The sequence below is a fragment of the Carassius carassius genome, chromosome 25 (genome assembly GCF_963082965.1).
Source record: "Carassius carassius chromosome 25, fCarCar2.1, whole genome shotgun sequence".
NCBI classification, from domain to species: domain Eukaryota; kingdom Metazoa; phylum Chordata; class Actinopteri; order Cypriniformes; family Cyprinidae; genus Carassius; species Carassius carassius.
The window spans coordinates 13,992,073-14,014,297 of NC_081779.1; the positions used below are offsets into that span (position 1 = coordinate 13,992,073).

The 22,225-nt window shown below is 36.0% G+C and overlaps 1 protein-coding gene across 1 annotated transcript; it reads left to right on the forward strand.

Annotated features, from left to right (window-relative positions):
* The first annotated feature begins 11,409 nt into the window (after nucleotides 1-11,409).
* LOC132104263 (gonadotropin-releasing hormone II receptor-like) lies at nucleotides 11,410-20,862 on the forward strand. Its single transcript, XM_059509597.1, has 4 exons — nucleotides 11,410-11,578; nucleotides 15,605-16,133; nucleotides 18,901-19,108; nucleotides 19,752-20,862. The coding sequence occupies exons 2-4, from the start codon at nucleotides 15,606-15,608 to the stop codon at nucleotides 20,156-20,158; spliced, it is 1,143 nt and encodes a 380-aa protein (XP_059365580.1). The 5' UTR covers nucleotides 11,410-11,578; nucleotide 15,605; the 3' UTR covers nucleotides 20,159-20,862.
* Nucleotides 20,863-22,225: the final 1,363 nt, after the last annotated feature.

Consider the following 22,225-nt stretch of genomic DNA (forward strand, 5'->3'; position numbering starts at 1 on the left):
CGCGCCCCTATTAAGGTGTATGTATGTTGTTGTCTGTGTCTGGAGGGGAGGGGACAAGAAGCTCTGAAATGATGGGAACTAAATGGGTTGTTATGCGCGTCGTGTCGGCAGCACAAGGCGAGCTTACTACACTGACAGATAAATTGTGGACAGCCATATTAACTCCGTCTTCTTTCCGATCGACAGGAGCATTTTGAGGAACATTATGGTGTGAAACCGCCGCGATTCCACACAACATTTGGACATTCTTCCAGCCGTTTTCAAAAACTTGAAGACGAACAAAACAGACTGTACTTTTTCGCAATGATCAGTTTTAGAGGGTTGATTTTAGGCCGCATTGTGGACTGGAGTGATTCACGTGAAATTAGATTTACTATTGTCTGAAGTACCAAGGGTTAGAAAATGACTTTTAATAGTAAATAAACCATGCTTATTTTTCAAATCTGGAATATGTTGCAGGGACTCAAATATATGAGCATGCTTTATTTCTACTCCAATGCAGATATAAATAAATAATAATCATTTAAAAATTAATTTATGATTTCTAATGTCTATTACTATGCAGATTGGTTCTGTTCGTAATGATACATGTAATTATACATAGGGCCTATGAATTTAATTTAAGATATTGCATGAAAACTTAATACATTTTATGCAAAATAATTGTATTAATTGTAAACCTGGGGTGAGTTGAATTATAATTTTTTATTTAAAATTAGGTAAAATTCTTTTAACATGACATCTAGAAAATGATCATGACTTGTACTAAAAAGGGGGAAAAGAAAAAACTATCCACACAAAAGCTGCTGTCATAGTAACTAAATGCATGTGATTTTTTTTAATAATTGTATGCTGCAATTAATAATAGTAATGATAATATGCTATATAATAGTAATGTGTGTGTATGTGACACTGTAAAAAGAATAAAAATAAAACACATTACTACCCTTGAGCACGGGACAGAGTCTAAAGGACTTATTATAGTTTCTTTGATTTTATTTGATTGAGTGATTTTATATACGCGCGCACACACACATACAGCTCAATAAATTTGAATGTCATGGAAAGTTCATTTATTTCAGTAATTCAACTCAAATTGTGAAACTCATGCATTTAAAAAAATTCAATGCACACAGACTGAAATAGTTTAAGTGTTTGGTTCTTTTAATTGTGATGATTTTGGCTCACATTTAACAAAAAAAAAAAAAAACAAGTCGCTAGCTCAACAAATTAGAATACTTCATAAGATCAATAAAAAAAAAAAAAGTTAATTTTTTAGTGAATTGTTGGGCTTCTGTTGAGTGGTTTAAAAAGAGGAATATGACAACCGTAGCCAAATTCCTTGACACGTCTGTGTGCCTTGACCCCAGCCTCAGTCCATTCCTTGTGAAGTTCACTAAAATTCTTGATTCAAATTTGCTTGACAATCCTCTTAAAGGCTGCGGTTCTCTTGGTTGGTTCTGCATCTTTTTCTTACACACTTTTTCCTTCAACTCAACTTTGTTATCATTCTTGGATACAGCACTCTGTGAACAGACAGCTTCTTTGGCAATGAATGTTTGTGGCTTACCCTCCTTGTAAAGAATGCCAATGATTGTTTTTTTGGAAAACTGTCAGATCAGCAGTCTTCCCGATGGTGGTAACCTAGTGAACCAAACTGAGATACCATTTTGAAGGCTCAGAAAACCTTTGCAGGTGTTTTGAGTTGATTAGCTGATTGCCATGTAATCATATTCTAATTTGCTGAGATAGTTAATTGGTGGGTTTTTGTTAAATGTGAGCCAAAATCATCACAATTAAAATAAGCAAAGACTTAAACTATTTCAGTCTGTGTGCATTTAATTTATTTAATACACGAGTTTCACAATTTGGTTAATTACTGAAATAAATGAACTTTTCCATGACATTCTAATTAATTGAGATGCACCTGTGTGTGTGTATATATATATCAAAGTATTAAAACGTTTAAGTGCAAAATGGCAAACACAATTAATTAAAATAAATAAGGTAAAAGTCAAATCAAAGTAAAATCTTCAATGTCATATGACTTGTCACTTCTTAGATTTACTTTAAAACAGTCAAACTATTATTGGTGTAGTATAGCCTATTAATTTGAATATAATTGAAATATGCCATGTTTCACAAGCTGTCAGGCTTTAAATTTATTTATTTATTTTATTTTATTGTCAGAAAACAGCATGTGTGGTAAGATTTCACAATTGCGGTGCACGTAAGAAATACAGAAATAGTTTTTCTTTATTTGCTCTAATTTATTTTAATAGTCGACACACTGATGGAGCAGTAGCACACGCTCACAGAACAATACGATTCTCTTGACCTACTTTCACATGCATGCATTGTCGGAGTCAGAATACTAGTGCAACAAAGGTGCGAAACTCTGTAACTAAAGGTTTCGGGAAGAAAAAAAATAAAGTCGGTTATCGTTTGCACGCGTATATACAGTAAAAACAGATCCCGTAAAATCATTGCAACATACAGCGGTTTTTTTTCATCCGGGTATTGTTTACACTCACTGTTGTGATACTGTATCTCGCTCGTCATATACTGTAGTCTATATGGGACCGCAGTGGCTTTGTCCAGTCAGTCGAGCAAGAAACTGCTCTGGTTAACTGAGCTGTCTTAGTGTTTAAGCAGAGAAGAATAGTGGCAAATCGCAACATTGGTCCTCCATAAACCCACGTAGCGTTTTAACCGAAGGTTGGTATGTATTGATGTTCACATAGAACTCTTTTATTGTTTGTCAACACGAGGCTAAGACCTCTAGCGGCGGTTTGTGCTGTTTACGGCAGATTTACAACGCACGAGCTGAGTGAGTCACTGCAATAGGGACTACATTAATAACTCACGTCTGTCTACACCTACAAAGGTCTGTGAAACTCCATGTCATATCTTAGGACTGAAATAAAAGGTTTTCGTCATAAAATACACAAAACACCATGGAAATTGTATAGTTCATAAATTACAGGAATAGTTCTCTCCAAAATAAAAATTGATATCATTTACTCACCGTTTATGACTTTCTATGTTCTGCAGAACCACAAAAGAATATATTCTGAATAATTTCTTCATGCTTTTTGTCCATACAATGAAAATCCATGGTTTCAAATGGTGTTCTGGACCCCTTTGACCTTCAGAAAGTCATATATGTTTGGAACAACATGAGAGTCAATTATGAGTATTTTTTTTTGTGAACTATCACTTTAAATTTAGAGCGCTTAGACATTCACCATAATGAACAGTTAAGAAATTCCCTTCTCCAATTTCAATAGGATTTCTATGAGTAATATGTTCAAAATAACCAAGTATTAAAGGAAGTTCCTTATCTGTCATTTGAATACCTTGTGTACAGAAAAAACTACCAATATACTGATGCTAGATGTTATTTAGATTCAAACAGAACTGAAACAAAGTAACAGTGACTTTTGTAATGTCTAAGTGGTGAAAACCGAGTGTGTGACAAATGTTTCATCAACCAACAGCATTATTTTAGCAGTTATTTGGAGTCAGGTGGGATTAACTGTGATGACTTATATCCACTGTGTTTCTCAGAAAAGATTTTATGTGTTTCTCATTTCAATGAGGAGGGCCTGTTGGATTTCAGAGCACAGATTAGAACAAAATATTACATGCAGTGGTTCTCTGAGCTAATCCAGCATTCCCACCATGGATTGATCATTTGCATAGTCCAATGAACACTAACACTCACTATTAGAAATATCAACAAAGTTTTTTTTAGGTTCAGTGACTAAAACCATATTCCAGTCTCTCTCTCTCTCTCTCTCTCTCTGTGTTTTTCTGTTTGTATAGGGTCTTGCAGTCACATGGTGTCATGTGGCAAGTGTGAGTGCAAAGTCACATGTTAGGTACTGTAACTTCCGCACTAGGTTCACATTGAAACCTGTCATCTTAAACACTGTTTTTCCTTTGAGTATCCTGTCAGAGGTGTGTGATTATTTAATTGTGTGGTACACAAAACACCAAAGATTCTGAAATGTGTAAACCAATATAACCTTTCTATACATGATATTTATATTTAAATGGTGGGAAATGCCTTACTTAATGCCATCAGTGAATTTAGTCTTATAGTTTTTGCACCACTGTTACATGTGATGTTTCCTGTAATCACACATCAGAAATGTGCAGAAACGTATTACGAGATGGTAACAGGTTTATGTCTGTTTCATTATTTAACCATCACATTTTACCCACAATCTAACAGGGGGGCTGCATTAAAGACTAAAATTAAGCAGACTAAGCAGTTTAACTCCTGATTAAATACTTAAAACTCATGGAGAAAAACAAAAACGGCAGCTACTTCCATGAGGCCATCTGTTTCTTAAGCTTTTAAAGAAATATTCAATAAACGTTGAGCTTAATTGATAGCATTTGTGGCAAAATGTTAATTACCATGTTAATTTCTACTCCTTTCCATTTTCTTAAAAGCAAAAGCACAAATCTGGGTTACAGTGGAAGTAAACTGGTCTCAAAACTGATGATTGATATGGTACTGCTATATCTTGGATCCTTAATTAAAAAACTAAATAAAACAGCACAACATTACCCTCAAGCTCAAATTACATTACAAAAAGCAATTTAATTCAGTTACTGCTAATTGTGTGACTTTTTTTTTATTAATTTTTTTTTTGGAGTGTGATTTAAATATGATTTCTGATTTTTACGCAGGGATTTATTAAATATTGGTAGCATTTCAGTTTTGAGGCCAATTTGTAAATTTTTAATTACTTACTGTTTTAGTAGTATAGACACAAGACATGAATAAAATTAAAATATTTGTGATATTATTGTGATCAAATCTTTTCTGTGTAAAGTTATATCAAACTTTACAGCTTCATTGACTAAAACAGATGGATTAATGTACAAATATTTTGCTTCACATTTCTCCTCCAGAAATTGTTCCTATTGTAAGTTCTTAATAGTTATCTTTGATTTTTTTTATCTAATTAATTTTTGTGATATTATGCCTCAAATGCTGTCAATTGATCTTAATTTTGATCAGTGCCCATTTTGTGGGCTCTGTGTTGGTTACAGAGTAGTTGTGGTGTCTGACAGTACTGTACAATACTCTTTTTAGGGAGCTAATCTCCCATCTGGTGGTCATAATGTTAAATTACATCTAAGTACCACAATTCTGAAAGATAAGACACAAGTCTTTATTTGATTCCTTCACATCAAGAGCAGTTTCCATCTTTCAAGCACTGATTTGATCTAGGGTATACAATAAATGCTTCGTAGAATCAAGTCTTTTGTTATGTTATTTTATTCAAACACTATGCATTCTCATTCTAATATGGTATGGATTTTCTTTTAATATTTGAAAACACATATAAAGAGATTTCTATTTGTTGTAACTTCATGGTTGATTTATTATCACTGATGTATAATTGTTCTTTGATCAAATGTTAGAGATTATATCTCATGGCTAATTAATGTTCAAAATTAAGAGGTAGGAAGACAGCAGACAGGGAGTAATTAAGCTTCATGTTAATGAGTTACAGCTGAGTAAGGTTTGAATAACATTACTATTAGACGGAACTGAAGGAGGGCTTCCTCTGGCGTGTGAGCTGTCAGTTCATTCAAAGGTCTGAATGTTGATTATAAAAACCATTTGGATAGAGAATACTTCCAAATCCATATTCAGCATCAAATTCATGAGAGGATTATGATATAATATAAGATTAATATAAGTATCATCAATATCAGATATGCGACATCAATATTAGAGATAGCATCAAATCCGTTCTTAAGATCCAGACGGGAGATGTTATGTAAACACTCAAAGTGCATATTAAATAATCTCTTGAATGTTATGTAATCTGTCAACTAAAACTGCAGTGCGTGCACACACACACACACACACACACACACACACACACACACACACTTGGGTGGTTAGCTAGTAATGCATACTAAAGTGAAGAGAGAGATTATATAAATAGGTCATTATGTTCCAAACGACACAATCATCACATTTAAAATATTTATAGGCCTAGCAGTATATTTGATTTATCTTTAAATTAATATATATTCATATTTACACACATTAGTTACAGTTTGTATTGGATATAACTTATTCTGGTTTGTTTAAAATGTAGATAGACACACAATCTTAGAGTGAATTCTTTAAAAATCAATTTACACTGAGACTTTCTGTCGGTTGTCACTGATAAAAAGACACTTTAGTGAAATAAAGAGATCTTCCCAGAAGAGGGCAGTACAACCTCAAAAGAGACTGTCGGTCAAAAACGCTGGCTCTGCAAACTATGTGAAAACGTGTTTAAATTCTGTAATTATTTTATATCAACGAATATGTTGTGTAATCACGTGAGCAAATTAATAAAAAATATATAAATATGAATATATATTTAAAGATATATTATGTTTTGAGAATATATTTTTATTTGCATAGCTAGCTATTTTAATGTTGCATCTCCATGCAGCGACATAATACCTAGTTCATTGAAGCAGATAAGCATATTATAAGTGATCCTATGACCAATCAGGTTTCCCCATACATTTCATTCTGGTCCATGACTGACAATAAACAAAATATGTGAATATTAGGCTACACAAGTTATACACAAGTCAAAACTTACTAAATTGATTTCATTGATACGTGTTGAGCACAGCAGTCTGTCAAATGCCTGAAATGTACAAGTACTTGTAATTGTGAAACCTTGTACATTCCATTATGTTCAGGAGGACCAAGAATAACATGAATGTCGTGGATACTTTGTACCATGTCCTTCAGCAGTGTAATTAGCAATTTAAAGACTCTTTATATTCACTCAGTACAAAAACTGGCTTTTAATTATTTAATTATAATTCTTAATTGATTTAATCAGCAGAGCAAAAAGAATGGAGTGAAATCCTCAACCTGCACAACATTTAATCTCGGAAACAGTTAACCTTGGAGAGATGTGACAGCAGAGATCAAACTGCAAATGGAATATGTTCATTGGCACATTCTTTGCCATTAAAATGCAACAGGATGCTACTGATTAAAATGCTACAGAAGTGGATTTATAAGGCTGCTGCATTTGAATGCCTCCATTAACATATGTGTGTAATACAAGAGGAGGTGAATAGAAATGAGTTTTAAGAAAACAGGCCCCTTTATAACATTTAACACAAGAAAAATTAGATCTAACCATCTATTGCAGTAAAACCAGTTTCGACAGAGAATCCAATAATGATGTTAGAAGTAAATTGCTAGAGACTCCCTGTTGTTAGAAAGCCATGCTATGTCACAGAAAATGGGTTTTATTTCTCCTTTTAAGAATAATTGGGTAAACCTTATTTTACAAACTACTTAAAAAATACTTAAATAAAAGCCTGTTTTGGTATATATGCTTAGAATAAAAGTCTATACACTTCTTTAAGTACATACAGTTACGATGTTACAGGCGTGTGGCATTTTAGTGACTGTATGATTTATATGTCATTAATCAAGCTGAAAAAAAAAACAACAACATGAAAGTTAACATCAACCTAAGATTTTCAAATATTTTTGTTACTGTAAAATATAATGATAACAATACAAGTGGTACAATGGAAGGACACATGGTGATTTGATGAAAGTTAATCAAAATTCTCTACAGCAATTAGATACATTGGAGAGTCTGTATGTCTTGACACATACAAACAGTTCAAGTAGGCCTACTTGCTGTTTCAACTATGTAGGTTTATCTTGAATATTAGTGATAGGTCTCAACTGTATATTTTGTATAATGTGTATATAGACCTAATGAGTATATAGACACAGGTTATTGGCCATGTTGAATTTGACACGGATGATAAAGATGCTGTGAGGGATAGACTTACAGTCTTGGCATGAACCGTATAAAGGTGACAGACTAATATCCCCCAACTCACAACTTACAAGATTGTTTTTTTTTTTTTTTTAGTTTTGGTCTACTGAAAGTGCAATCCATAGAAAGCACTGTACTTCCATCCCTCACAGATTCATTTCAATTCCTGTCCTAAGATGGCGTTACCCTGAATAAAGTCTTTTGTTTGTATACTTATCGTATTGCCTATATAGGCCTGTTCGTTCTCATATGGCACACAATAACAGAGTACAAACATTTGTATACAGTATTGGGATTTTAAATGGAATTGTACACAATATCAATAACAAGACTATGTAATAATAATAATAGGACTAATATCAATTAGTACCGAGGACGACTTTCTGGAAAACAGCCAGGGAAGCCAGGATGCCAGGAGCTATCTCACCAGACACATTTTCCCTCTCTCCAGCATCTCTACTTATAAGCTTCTCACAGAAAATGGAAGAACTGATGTATGCTGAGACCAAATTCTCCAACTTTTTTGCTGCAAGCACCCAGATATCAACTTAAAAATTGCGGGCCCCCCAATCACCGAAGCCTGTGGGCCCTGCTTCTGTGAGAGCTCTCTGACCGCTGCCACAATGCAAGGGCCCAAACACTCCATCTGCTGTAGGTGAACCAAAAACAGCTGATAGCAGCTCTCAGTGATGTATGTCAGGTCCCCGCTCTGACAGCAGCAACATTCACAATAGTTTACAAAACAAGCGGGAACCCAATGTGCCTGTAGCTTTCTCTATTTCTGTTTAATCACGTGATAGAAAGTCTAAAGCCTTCCCAAGTGGTACGGCTGACCTAATCTGCTGGCTATTATGCATCAAACTAAGATTGCTGTTAAAACACAAAGCAATGCTATTAAGTTAGGTTTAAGTTGTTTTAAACATTCAATCACTAAAAAATAAATCATTTCTAATCAATGACTTAATAACCACAAACAACCTGGATTGTATTTTTCTAAAATAAACATGACTAGAAGACAGCTGCAGTGCAACAGTCCTCAATGAAACAGCCTCTCCTAACTTTACTTTCATGAGTGTCTGCAGGACTGCTAGGAGAGGTGGAGGTGTAGCTGGAGCAGCTCTATTTACATTTACATTTACACATTTAGCAGACACTTTTATCCAATGCGACTTTTATACAGTACATTCAAGCTATACCTTTTTTACCGGTATTTAAGTCTTTTAATGCAAGCCAGTATCATTTGGTCAGTACTTGTCTTTGAATATCTAGGGATTGTGCTGAAAGGTGCACCACGCATTCTATTTATTATTATTTACAGGCCTCCAAAATACTCTCCAGCCTTTGTTGAAGAACTCGCAAAAATGTTATCAATGATTTCCTCAGAGTTTGACTGTTTTGCTATTGCAGGGAATTTTTTATATTCAAATAGATAATGCAGAAAACAAAACTTCAACTGTTTTAAACACTTTTGACCTGATTCAACATGCGCATGAACCCACACACAATCGTGGATATACTCTAGATTTAATCATCAGTAGGGGTCTAAACATTTCATCCATTGCTGTCTGATAATTTCTGTATTTTCGTTGATATATTGATCTCTGCTACCACTGAATATAGATTTGTCTCTGTCAGAAAGAGATGCATTAACGAGAACACTACTATGCTATTTATGGAGGCTATATCTTTAATGCCAAGCATTTTTGCAGACTCTGTTGATCTTCTCCTTGATTCCTTTAACTGAAAAGTTAAGAATGTTTATATTTATATACTGTAACTTATTTATATATTGTAACGCACTTTTTATTTTGGTCCCACATGCGGACCTGCGGACCACTTATGTGCACCCCTGAGTATAGGAGAGCATAAGTCTAAGTGAATAATTGACCCATGACAAGCTGAGTCCCACAAGGCTCGATTCTAGCACCGCTCTTGTTTAGCCTGTATATGCTCCCAATACGTCAAATAATGAGAAAGAACCAAATTGTCTATCACAGCTATCCTGACGATACTCAGATTTACCTAACCTTGTCACCAAATGACTACAGCCCCATTGACTCCCTCTGCCAATGCATTGATGAAATCAACAGTTGGATGTGCCAAAATATTCTTCAGTTAAACAAGGAGAAAACTGAAGTCATTGCATTTGGAAACAAAGATGAAGTTATCAAGTTGAATGCATACCTTGACCAAACAACTAAAAATCAAGTCAAGAATCTGGTGTGATTCTGGAGACAGACTTTAGTTTCCGTATTCATGTCAAAGCAGAACTAAATCAGCATACTATCCTCTAAAAAACATTGCAAGAATAAGACGTTTTGTATCCAGTCAAGACTTGGAGAAACCTGTTTATGCCTTCATCACCAGCAGGTTGGACTATTGTAATGGGCTCCTCACCGGCCTTCCCAAAAAGACCATTAGACAGCTGCAGCTCATCCAGAACGCTGCTATCAGGATTCTGACAAGAACCAGAAAATCTGAGCATATCACACCAGTCCTCAGGTCCTTACACTGGCTTCCAGTTACATTTATCATTGATTTTAAAGTACTTTTACTCATTTATAAATCAAACAATTGTCTAGGATCTAAATACATTGCAGATATGCTGCTCACTGAATATAAACCTAGCAGACCACTCAGATCATCAGGTTCGAGTTAGTTCGAAATACCAAGGGTTCACACAAAACAAGGCGAATCTGCTTTTAGCTATTTTGCCGCCTGCAGTTGGAATCAACATCCAGAAGAGATCAGATGTGCTCAAACATTAGTCACATTCAAATATAGACTCAAAACTCATCTGTTTAGCAATGCATTTTATATGTAAAATAATTGTATCGTCTTAAATTCATTTGAAATAAATTTAAAAACAGCTTCAATTTTTTTTAATTGCTTGTTTTATTTTTATGATTATTTTACTTACTTTTATGTAAAGCACTTGCCTAAAATAACACAATAAGCATAAACTGAATAAAACACTACAATATATCTACTAATAAACAGAAATAAAAAGTAACCCACCTTTTAAATAAAATCTAAACATTCGCATATGGCTGGTTCGCATATTATATTTACCGTTACTTTACCGTAAAAATTGTACCGTAGGCTAGATCGTGTACTCCACTGTATATGGTAAGCTATATTTTACTGTAGCGTTTTTAATTGTTTTTCTGTTCAAATGACGATGACGCCGTGGTTTCCTCGTGTGCTGCTGTGTTGAGGAGGGTGTTGTGTATTTGATGAGTGTGTCTATGTGTGAAGCAACGCTGGCTGCTGTAGAGACAGTGAAGCTCTTGGCTTCCTCCACTGAAGACCCTTCAGCACCTGGACAGCTCCGCGAGTCTCTTTAAACCTTCGTTGTTGTCGGGTTTTTGTAAAAAGTGCGACTAAAACAACGTGTAGCTTCTTAAAAAAGTGCCCTACTATGCTAAATCGTTAAGCAACTAAAGTGTTACAGCGGGAAATCATCGTTATCACCCTGATGAGTGAATTACCGTTGACTGCGGCAAACTGTTCCCTACGAGTCCATGATGCCGTCGAGCTCATGCGGGGATGGGGATTTACCAGTGTATTAACACGACACTTATTCTGATCTGATAACGGACTTCTAAATGAACTGATTTTTTTTTCTCGAGTGCAGCATGTCTAGACGTAAATAATTGTCCGCATATTAGTGGAAATGAGGTAAATATTCATGGATTAATCTACAAATCACACATTGCAGCATACAGGTAAATCTGTCTCTGTTACTAACCAGTTGTGCATAAGAGTCATTAAGTACTGTACTGTAAAAACTGTTCTAAACAGCCCACACTGAAAGTATTGGGCATCGCGTGCATTAATATCGGTTTTATGATCAAATGGGATCATATGATGACAGAAATGCTTTCAATGTAAGTATATAGACAGCTTACTATAGGTCTGGAGAGAAAAACAAAGCGTCTAAGTTTGGAATTGATTACAGATTCAGTTCTGCTTTAAGAAACTAATGTAAATGAACAACAACAAAAAAAAAATTCTTGATGTATCCTGATGGTGTATCAGCTTTTTCATGAAGTCTTTTTGAGGTAAACCAAAGGAAACAGTTAACTGAAATAATTAAGAACAATATATTTTACACCAATATCTGACATGAATTAATTAGCTGCTAAACCCTGCAGAGGTGAAGCTTATGAAGCACATGTATTTTTATTTTTTTTCTTCCTGCTATTAAATGTGCTTCATGACATGAAACTAAACACCCAACAATAATGTCCAATAGACATGGTCACTGGGAGAAGTGGGTTTACTAAAAACTTTTCCTTTTATTTTCTGTCTCTTTTTGTGAGTGAGAATAAAAATTCATAAGCTACAAAGTCTTATTTCAGGACACTTTGGTAAATATTATCGCACTCTAGCAAAAATCAGCCCACTCACAATCATTTGCCATGAAATCTGGGTCCAAGTCATTAGTCATGTGAGCAAGGATATGAATATTACGCAATTTCACAGGCAAAGTTTCTGAGACTATGATGACAATGATCACTAAAAATCCTGGAATACTTTTGGTTTTCTGAACAGAATTTAATGAATGTACAATGAATCCACCAAAGAAAACAGCCCATTCCATGTAAGAGAAAACAAGAAAGAAATATAAAGTGTGATTCTGCATTTCTAACAACATTTTAGTAAGATTTTCATCTTCATGACCACACTTGAGCTATATCACAAAGAGTTATGATGGCTGACATTCTTCTTTGCATATATTTGCATAATGTTTACCTATATTAAGAGGCAGCAGTGCAAATCTGCCACGTTTCCAGTGGGCAGATGTCCAGCAATCATTCAACCAATCTGTCATATAAACAGTATGACAGTGAAGCCAAAGACATCATCTATATAGCAGCTATAAAAAGTTAATTCTTAGAGCAGATACTGTACATACATAGGCTCATCTGATTAATCAAACAAACAACAACAAAAATGAACAGGAAATTGATTTTTAAATGCATATTGATTTCACTAGATGGAAAAATATGAAGTAGGTTTCTCCAGTTCAAGACATTTTGACTCTTTGAACAATATATTTGATGTCAAGCACGAAGAACAATTGCAGTGAAAGACAGAGATGTAGTACGACTGGAGCGATGTGCAATTTGGTGTGGGGTGCTCGGATACAAAGGAGGCTGGTGCAGCCGTTGTGTTCACTAGGGTTCTCTCTATCTATTACCTCCATGCTGTTTACCTGACTAAAGCTATACAAAAGACCATATCACTTAGAGAGTGAAGGGAAATACTGACAACAGCCATTTGTCAGCATGATAGGACATTTATCTCTCCACCAGAGCTGGAGTGGGAACCCTTAACCATTAAAACATCTTTTGTCTTCCGGGCAGCAGAATGTTACAAGAATGTAAACTCTTATCTTATCACAAGACATGTGCCGGTATTCGGTAATGCGATATATCACAGTAATGAATATGTACGATATTGTTATGGTGGGTACTTCTAAATACCATGAATAATTATATATTACAAATTATTCCGAATTTGGAATGCATTTTAAGAATACTATTCCCATCAACTGGTTAAAATGCACAACACCGCTGTATGCTGCTTGATAGAGTGTGCGCTCTGATGTAAATAAGCACGCATGAGAGGAGGAACGTGTGAGAGACGTGCTGAATGAAAGCATATTCACTCTCTGACAGCAGATGGTGCTAAACTGCAAAAAATGCAGCCCTTACCCTGGAAAACCCATAAATAAAGCAGCTGAACTATTTTCTAAAACATATTTAAATAATTTTAAATAGCCATTCAGATTTGTGTATTCGATATGATGTCCATCACAGTGCCAAATACTTAAGTATATAGACTTAATAGGCTATTTCTTTTCAAACTTTTTTTTTTTCATTTTAATCTGGACTACAACATGCCCTAGATATTGTTTGAAAGTGTTTTGCTTCTTTATTGTTCATTCACAATTTACATTACGGCTTCAGTTAATACAGTTAATTCATTAGCTAACATAAACTGCCAATGAAAAATTCTTCTGAACATTTATCAATCTTAGGTATTCCAATATTGAATAACATGTTGTTAAAATCTAAAGTTGCAACTGTATTATTTAATGAGCTAACATGAAATAAGATTTGTATTTTTTTAACAAAGATTAATAACTTCTGTAGCAAATGTAGCTATTGCTCATTGTAAAGGTAATGGTTAACTAATGAGGTCTTATAAAGTGATACCTATGGGTCTTTATAGTTCTTTTAATCTGTGTAAAACGTTTTCTGTAAATTTTTCTGTATTGTTTTATTGTATTTAAATGTTCAGTTATTTCTGTTATAAGAAAACATTTATGTAACCTGTTATACCTGTTATGTAACCTATATTATGATCTCTTTTTTCAATTTCAATACCATGATAATGCCGTATACTGTGATAAAAACATGAGCAATTAATCGCAACAGGAAAATGTGATACCAGCATATCCCTAATCACAATTAGATCACCCATTTATTTTTCTTATCAAAGTTTATTTCATGAAGAGTCTGTTTAACCAAGTGGCTTAATAAAATATCAACAAAAATGATGAACAAGGAAGTTAGAACATCGGTACCACTGTATGCATAAATTAATAAATCATGAATATCAGTCTGCAGTGCATAATCTCAGTGCAGACCTCTGATCGTTGTCTGGGAGGTTTATATATAGACCTTTAAAAAATATAATCTATCTCCCTGCCACTTAACCAAGGTCCCCCTATTTGAGATTCAGTGCGAAAAAAAAAATGCCTGTGGCAAGAGATATTTTTATTTGTAGTAGCTGAGCTGGCAGATGGGTGCTATAAATGCAGAGGATATTACACTGTAGAGGAGATGGACGTTTGGGTGAAAACTCATAAGGGGTGACAAATGTCTCTGTGGTGACTTTAATGTAATGGTAATCAGACTTTATAGGTGATGTGACCTGAATATTCATGTCTTGGTGAACATTTTGCTGAATTTTTGAATTCATTTGTCAATAAAGTGCATGAAGAGAAGCCAAGAACAGTTGAGAAAAAAAATCAAAATTGAAGAATTGGCTCTCTTTCAATTCACTATCTATCTATTTGTCTGTCTGTTTGTCTGGCCTCTAAACCTTCAAACTTCAAGGTAGCAAATAAATATGCAGAATTTCAATGTGAATTTGAAAGAAGAATAATTAAGGTAACCCCCCCCCCCCCCACCCAAAATAAATAAATAAAATAAAATAAAAAAAATATTTTATTATTTCACTAATAAGTGCAATTAGTGAAAATGAACAAAGCTAGAAAAGGAAGGGTTGTCAAGACAACTCAAACTGAATGATTCCTTGACAAAGCTTGATAGATGTGCTTGAAATGTCACCTACAGAAATGTGTATTTAATTTACATTTGTTTGCCCCCCCCGACTTTTAAACAAATTAATTTCAATTGTTCTGAATTTGGAATATTCCAGATATATAAATGCTGTCCATATTCAGTTTATATTCAAATATCATCAAAAAGGGTTTATGGTTTCCAGAAATATATTAAAGCACTATAAACTGTTTACACCATTGATAATAAGAAGAAATGTTTCTTGAGCATCAAATCAGCATATAAAAATGATTTCTCAAGGATCTTGTGACACTGAATACTGAAGTAATTAGTGTTAAAAATTCGGTTGTGTCATCACAGAAAGAAAATAAATAAAAAATATATATTAAAAGCTTTTATCATGTAACAAAACAAGTCCTTTTTACCCTTTCACAGGATGTCAGGAAACATGCCTCTTCTGTCAGTGAATACCACAAGCATTTGGGAAAATTCTTCTGTGCTGAATGCCACCCCTCACTTTCCTTCTGACTGGGAGACGCCCACATTCACTGTGGCCGCCCATTTTCGTGTGGTGGCTACCCTGGTGCTCTTTGTCTTTGCAGCTATCAGTAACCTCTCAGTGCTCATCAGTGTGACCAGGGGAAGAGGACGCCACCTGGCCTCCCACCTGCGCCCTCTCATTGGCAGCCTGGCCTCCGCTGACCTGGTTATGACTTTTGTGGTGATGCCACTCGATGCTATATGGAATATCACAGTGCAGTGGTATGCCGGCGATGCCATGTGCAAGATCCTCTGCTTCCTCAAGCTTTTTGCCATGCATTCGGCAGCATTCATCCTGGTGGTTGTGAGTCTAGACAGGCACCATGCAATCCTGCATCCGCTGGAAGCTCTGGACGCTGGCCGTAGGAACAGGAGGATGCTGCTGGCTGCCTGGATCCTCAGCATCCTGCTTGCCTCTCCACAGGTAAATGAAAGATGGGTTGTTTTTTTAAATTGGAGTTGTCATTTGTGGGACTTGTCTTGTTATGAAACAGCACAAAACTGCCTCAGAAGTTTTTATAGACGGATGATAATGTTGGTGTTTGAAAACACGTTGAAGATAATAGTTTCTTAAATAGGAGACAACTATAAACAAATGATTACATTAATTTGATTGCGCTTGTTGATTTCCACAACTTTGTTTACTCATTTTAGAATTCTCCCCAAAATATATTGCAGATAAAGTATTTTGGAAACCGGTTTGAAAACAGTGGTGTGATTTCATTTTATGCTAGTGGTGCAAAAATTACATTTCACCTCTGATGAAGAAAAGTGGCACACAGCAAAACGGAATTTAGTTTCCAAGCTTCAAATTTACAGTGGTGTGAAAAAGTGTTGGCCCCTTTCTGATTTTTTTTTTTTTTTTGCATGTTTGTCACAATTTAATGTTTCAGATCAAATGATTTTAAATATTAGTCAAAGATAGCACAATTAAACATGCAGTTTTTAAATGAAGGTTTTTATTATTAAGGGAAAACAAAATCCAAAACTACATGGCCTTGTGTGAAAAAGTGTTTGCCCCTTAAACCGAATAACTGGTTGGCCCACCCTTAGGACTCCACTCATCTATGCAGAATTGTCATGCCCCAGCATCTCAATAGGATTCAGGTCAGGACTTTGACTAGGCCACTCCAGTGTCTTCATTTTGTTTTTCTTCAGCCATTCAGAGGCGGACTTGCTGGTGCGTTTTGGATTATGGTCCTGCTGCAGAACCAAAGTTCGCTTCAGCTTTAGGTCGTAAACAGATGGCCGGACATTCTCCTTCAGGATTTTTTGGTAAACAGCAGAATTCATGGTGCCATTTATCACAGCAAGTCTTCCAGGTCCTGGAGCAGCAAAATATTTTACTGCTGGTATGATGTTCTTTTTCTGAAATGCGGTGTTACATTTACGCCAGACGTAATGGGACACACACCTTCCAAAAAGTTCAACTTGTCTCGTCAGTCCACAGAGTATAATCCCAAAAGTTTTCGGGATCATCAAGAGGTTTTCTGGCAAAACGGAGATGACCCTTCATGTTCTTTTTGCTCAACAGTGGTTTTCCCTTGGAACTCTGCCATGCAGACCATTTTTGCCCAGTCTCTTTCTTATGGTAGAGTCATGAACACTGACCTTAACTGAGGCAAGTTAGGCCTGCAGTTCTTTAGATGTTGTTGTGGGGTCTCTTGGATGAGTCGTCGCTGTGCTCTTGGGGTAATTTTGGTCAACCAGCCACTCCTGGGAAGGTTCTCCTCTGTTCCATGTTTTTGCCATTTGTGAATAATGGCTCTCGCTGTGGTTCGCTGGAGTCCCAAAGCTTTAGAAATGGCTTTATAACCTTTTCCAGACTGATAGATCTCCATTACTTTCTCAATCACACCATGATCTTTTGGTCTACTTCACTTTGTCATGCAGGTCCTTTTAAGATTAATTTAAGAGATTTCTTGATTGTGAACAGGTGTGGCAGTAATCAGGCCTGGGTGTGGCTAGAGAAATTTAACTCAGTTGTGATAAGCCACAGTTTTAACAAGGGGGCATATACTTCTTCACACAGGGCCATGTAGTTTTGGATTTTGTTTTCCTTTAATAATAAAAACATTCATTTAAAAACTGCATGTTGTGTTTACTTGTGTTATCTTTGACTAATATTTAAATTTGTTTGATGACCTGAAACATTAAAGTGTGACAAATGTGCAAAAAAATATGAAATCAGGAAGGGGGCCAACACTTTTTCACACACTCATTTACTGATAGCCATCTAAATCTCAGCATTTCGTTTAAGTCATTAGTTGAGGCTTAAAGTTGTGCAATAACTGACCCTGCATCAGTGACTCTTCAGTGAGCACTTACTGCCTTGATTATAGATCGTATTTGTCAAGCTACACTAGTCCTGGGGTAATTTCTGTAACCTCTTAAATGTCTGACTGAATCCTGTCAGTTTGACTTGCCTATCTTTCCCTCTGATAGAACAGTTTCTTTTCACATGCTTAATTCCAGTCTTGTCATTTTTAGCAGCCTTTTTATTTTATTTTATCTGAAAGCACATTAAATATCAAGAATTTACTTTTGATTCAGGTTCAACAGAGATAGCGAAATGTGCTTTTCCCCCATGCACCTCAAAGTTCCTTTTACATCCTACAGTGACTCAAAAATAGATTTGAAAAGTAAATATCTATAATAGAGAAACAGCCACCCTGAGGAGCAGTTTGCAATCGCAATGCAAGGCTTTAGGCTTACTGTTACTCTATTTGCAGCTGTTGATGTTTAACATTTCTCATGGTGTAGTTATCTGAAGAAGATGTGTGAATATTTTTATGCAAAACAGCCACAAAAAGCTAATCAGTGGATTATAAAGTAATTGAATGGTTAGTCCACCCCAAGAAATAAAAATAATTTACTCACCCTCATGTCATTCTAACCCTGTAGGACTTTCTTTCTTCAGATGAACATAAAAGGTCAAATTTTGCAGTGGCTCTTTTCCATGCAATTACAATAAATGAAGACTGGAGCTTTCAAGTTTCTATAAAGGTCACATAAGCACCATAAAATATTTTAAAAGTGTTTCTTAATGCCATACAATAGCTTTGCATGAGAAACAAAAGATTTCTCCTTTGTGTTCTGTAGGAGAAATAAGACAAATGATAGATAACCAAAAAAACAAAAACAAACTCTGTTTATTACTTTTCTTTATAAATTGCTTTTTATCGTTTCAGTTATTTATTTTCAGGGCAATTAAGGCTGAAGGAGTTGACTTTGTACAGTGTGTAACTCATGGAAGCTTCCGGCAGCGCTGGCAGGAAACAGCCTACAACATGTTCCACTTTGTCACCCTGTATGTGTTCCCTCTACTGGTAATGGGCTTCTGCTATACGCATATCCTCGTGGAAATCAACCGCCAGATGCCTCATGGTAAAGGGAAGGGTAATTGACTCTTGATCTCTTCTGACATGGTCCCTGTCATTGATAAACAGCATGGCCGCATCCAGATTTCCATAGTGTACTGCAGGGATCCTCAAATCTGGCCCACAAGAGCCACTTTCCTGCAGACTTTAGCTCTAACCTTAATCAAACACACCTGAGCCTGTTAATCAATGTCTTTGGGATCATTAGGAAAATCACAGGTAGGTGAGTTTGATCAGGGTTGGAGCTGAACTCTGCAGTGCACTGGGCCTCCAGGACAAGATTTGAGTAACCCTTGTGTACTGAATTTTATATATTAATTATGAATTTTATATTAGAATTTACTTCTCAAAAGTTCATTATACAGGTTCTAGGGCTGCCTTGAATTTGGACTTTTAATGTGTTCTTTTTGATAAATTAAAGTGTCAACACAAATGACATCAGTTTTGTTGCTTTTATTGTTTTAATGTTTTTCGTGTGTTATGATAGGTTGCTGTAGAGGCCTCGATTCAAACAGCAGTACGGCGTTTGAGTATTATATCACTAGAAAGCAGAGATTTTCCTTTTTCATACGCTGTATAAAACGGTTTCTGGGTCAAAAAGTTAAAGCATGTCACACAGCACCATTCTCTAGGCTTCTTCTAACTTGTGTTGGGTTTTATAGGGGGGGAACCTTGTCTGAGACGCAGTGGAACCAACATGATTCCCAAAGCACGCATGAAGACCCTGAAGATGACGATCATCATTGTGGCATCATTTGTGGTGTGCTGGACGCCGTACTATCTGCTTGGCATTTGGTACTGGTTCCAGCCTCGTATGCTGCAGTCGATGCCAGAATACATCCATCATGCTCTCTTCGTCTTCGGCAACCTCAACACATGCTGCGATCCGGTCATCTATGGTTTCTTCACACCTTCGTTCCGAGCGGATATAGCCAGCTGCTTCTGCAGAAGGAATCTAAACTCTTCGCCCAAATCACTGGACCGACTCTCCGTAAGGAGAGGGGGTGCAAGCGGAGAAGCCGAGTCGGACCTTGGAAGTGGTGACCAGCCCAGCGGACAACAAGCATAGGTCAAGGCACCTCAAAGAGCTAGGGATACTATTTTGGGTGTGGATTTGCCCTGTAAACATGAAATACAGAACTTTCATTCTGTGTCCAGACATCTACATGTAAATGCTGCAGATGGTGTCTTGGTATTTATAGTATAAGCAAGTAACTGTTTGCTTAGCGGTTTGAATCCACTTGAACATGGAACAGCACCAGTATCACATTCTGGAAAGATGTAACTACAGGTAAATATTAATGTTAAGGTCCAAATGACAGCACAATGCTTCAGGCAATAACTTGAACATGAGATGTTTGCCTGTCTGGAGCAGGGTTATAAATATACAGTGCTTCATATAACAGCTTACGTGTTTGGAATCAGTTAACGAGGATCTCAAATTAATTATCTTCGAGTTCAGAGAGACAACCCCAGCTAAAAGCTTCTCTGACACTTTGCTTATCTAACATTTCCACTCTGCACTCTGATTAGGAATGTCACTTAATGTTTTACAATGGCCTTAGCACATGAATCATTCGTTTCAATGAAATGCTTTTGTAAATGTTTAGGTTTTCACACTGTTTATCTGTGGAATCACCATAGATTCGATAGAGAGAGGAATTCATCCAGTCGTGTTTTCAGTGTATTGTGTGATGATGATCATATGCATGATTTGCCATCTTTGTGGTGTGTGCTTGTGTTTAAAAATTAATGTGGATGGACAATCCAGACTTAGAGGGATAGTTCATGTAAAAATAAATTCTTTTTTTACTTATCCATATTGTTGCATTTGTATGCTATAACTTTTTCTGATTAATATAACATAATTTGTAAAAAAAAAAAAAAAAAAATGAGTGACGTTTAAAAGGGCTCAGTCTTCAGATGTTGTGGGGATGACTCACAATTCATCTTAAGTTATGAAAACAAAATTAATATTGTGAAATAACACAATGGAAATATATATTTAATGATTACTCATTCATTAAACTCTCTTGTATTTCAGTTCTTTTAAATTTGCCACTCTGTCTAGATTACAGCTCTCCCTTGATTACTGTCCTCATGAATGAGCAAGAATGAGAAAACTTACCCAGTATAAACAGGTCTGCTATTTTTAAGCAGTTTTCAAATTCTGACATGTAGAAGTGACTGCCAAGGGACATGCATCAACTTCAAACGTTATTTGACACAAAAAAGGTCAAAATGGGTGCAATGCAATGGTGCTGTTTTTAGGTGTGCACATAAATCAGCATGACTTGTGTTGCAGTGTGTGAGATATGTTCTCTCTGCTGACAGCTCAGACTGGTGGCTCTGCAGCCTAATCGCATCACTACAGTGATCCCAGCCTTATCTCTGCAAGAGAGTCCTTCACGCTATTGTCTCTGTGAGAACGAGAGCACACATCAGTACATGTGCAATGCTCACATGTCACAGCTTTTTTGTCTGCCATGACCCACTGTTAAACAAAAAAAAAAGATTGCATGTGTTCCTCAGATTGATTAGACAGTGTTTAAATGACTTTTAGAACTGAGCAAAGTGAAACTGGCCACTGCCCACACAGGCCGTTTCTTAAAGTGCACTTAATGAAAGTGATGAAAAGTACACTTGATGCAGGACACAGCCTTATTCAACAACTTGATAACATTCTTATGTTATAATGACTTTATGTGCTACTTATGGCAATATATCTCTGGCTAATTACTGTAGATAACCTGTTAAAGCATACAGAATATCCTTAACATCACCAGCTGTGATATTGCAGTAATTTATATTTAAAGTACAGCTACTTTAATGTGAGCCAGTGGGAGACTTTACATACAGCATTTTTATAATTATTATTATCGCTGTCCGATGAAAACCACGTATGTCCATTTTGCCGATTTTGAGATTTTTCGACGGATTGAATGTCCAGGTTCATTTCCGTATACAGTATGCTTCACATATCTAAATGGCCAATGAAAATTTGTGAAATCATGTAATCTGATTTTCACGTATATCCATTTGGTGTCAAAGCTGTCAATCACGCCGCGTATCTCCCGCCCTGTGGCAGCATCTCACAGGTCAAGTTTCATCGAAGCTCAGCACTGGATAGCCGAAT

What these genes read in the sequence shown, in the direction of transcription:
- LOC132104263 (XM_059509597.1), top strand. Translation starts at nt 15,606, where the DNA reads ATGTCAGGAAACATGCCTCTTCTGTCAGTGAATACCACAAGCATTTGG. An exon ending in TCCTGCTTGCCTCTCCACAG is followed by an intron (nt 16,134 to 18,900) that starts GTAAATGAAAGA and finishes TTATCGTTTCAG; the next exon opens with TTATTTATTTTCAGGGCAAT. An exon ending in GCCTCATGGTAAAGGGAAGG is followed by an intron (nt 19,109 to 19,751) that starts GTAATTGACTCT and finishes TGGGTTTTATAG; the next exon opens with GGGGGGAACCTTGTCTGAGA.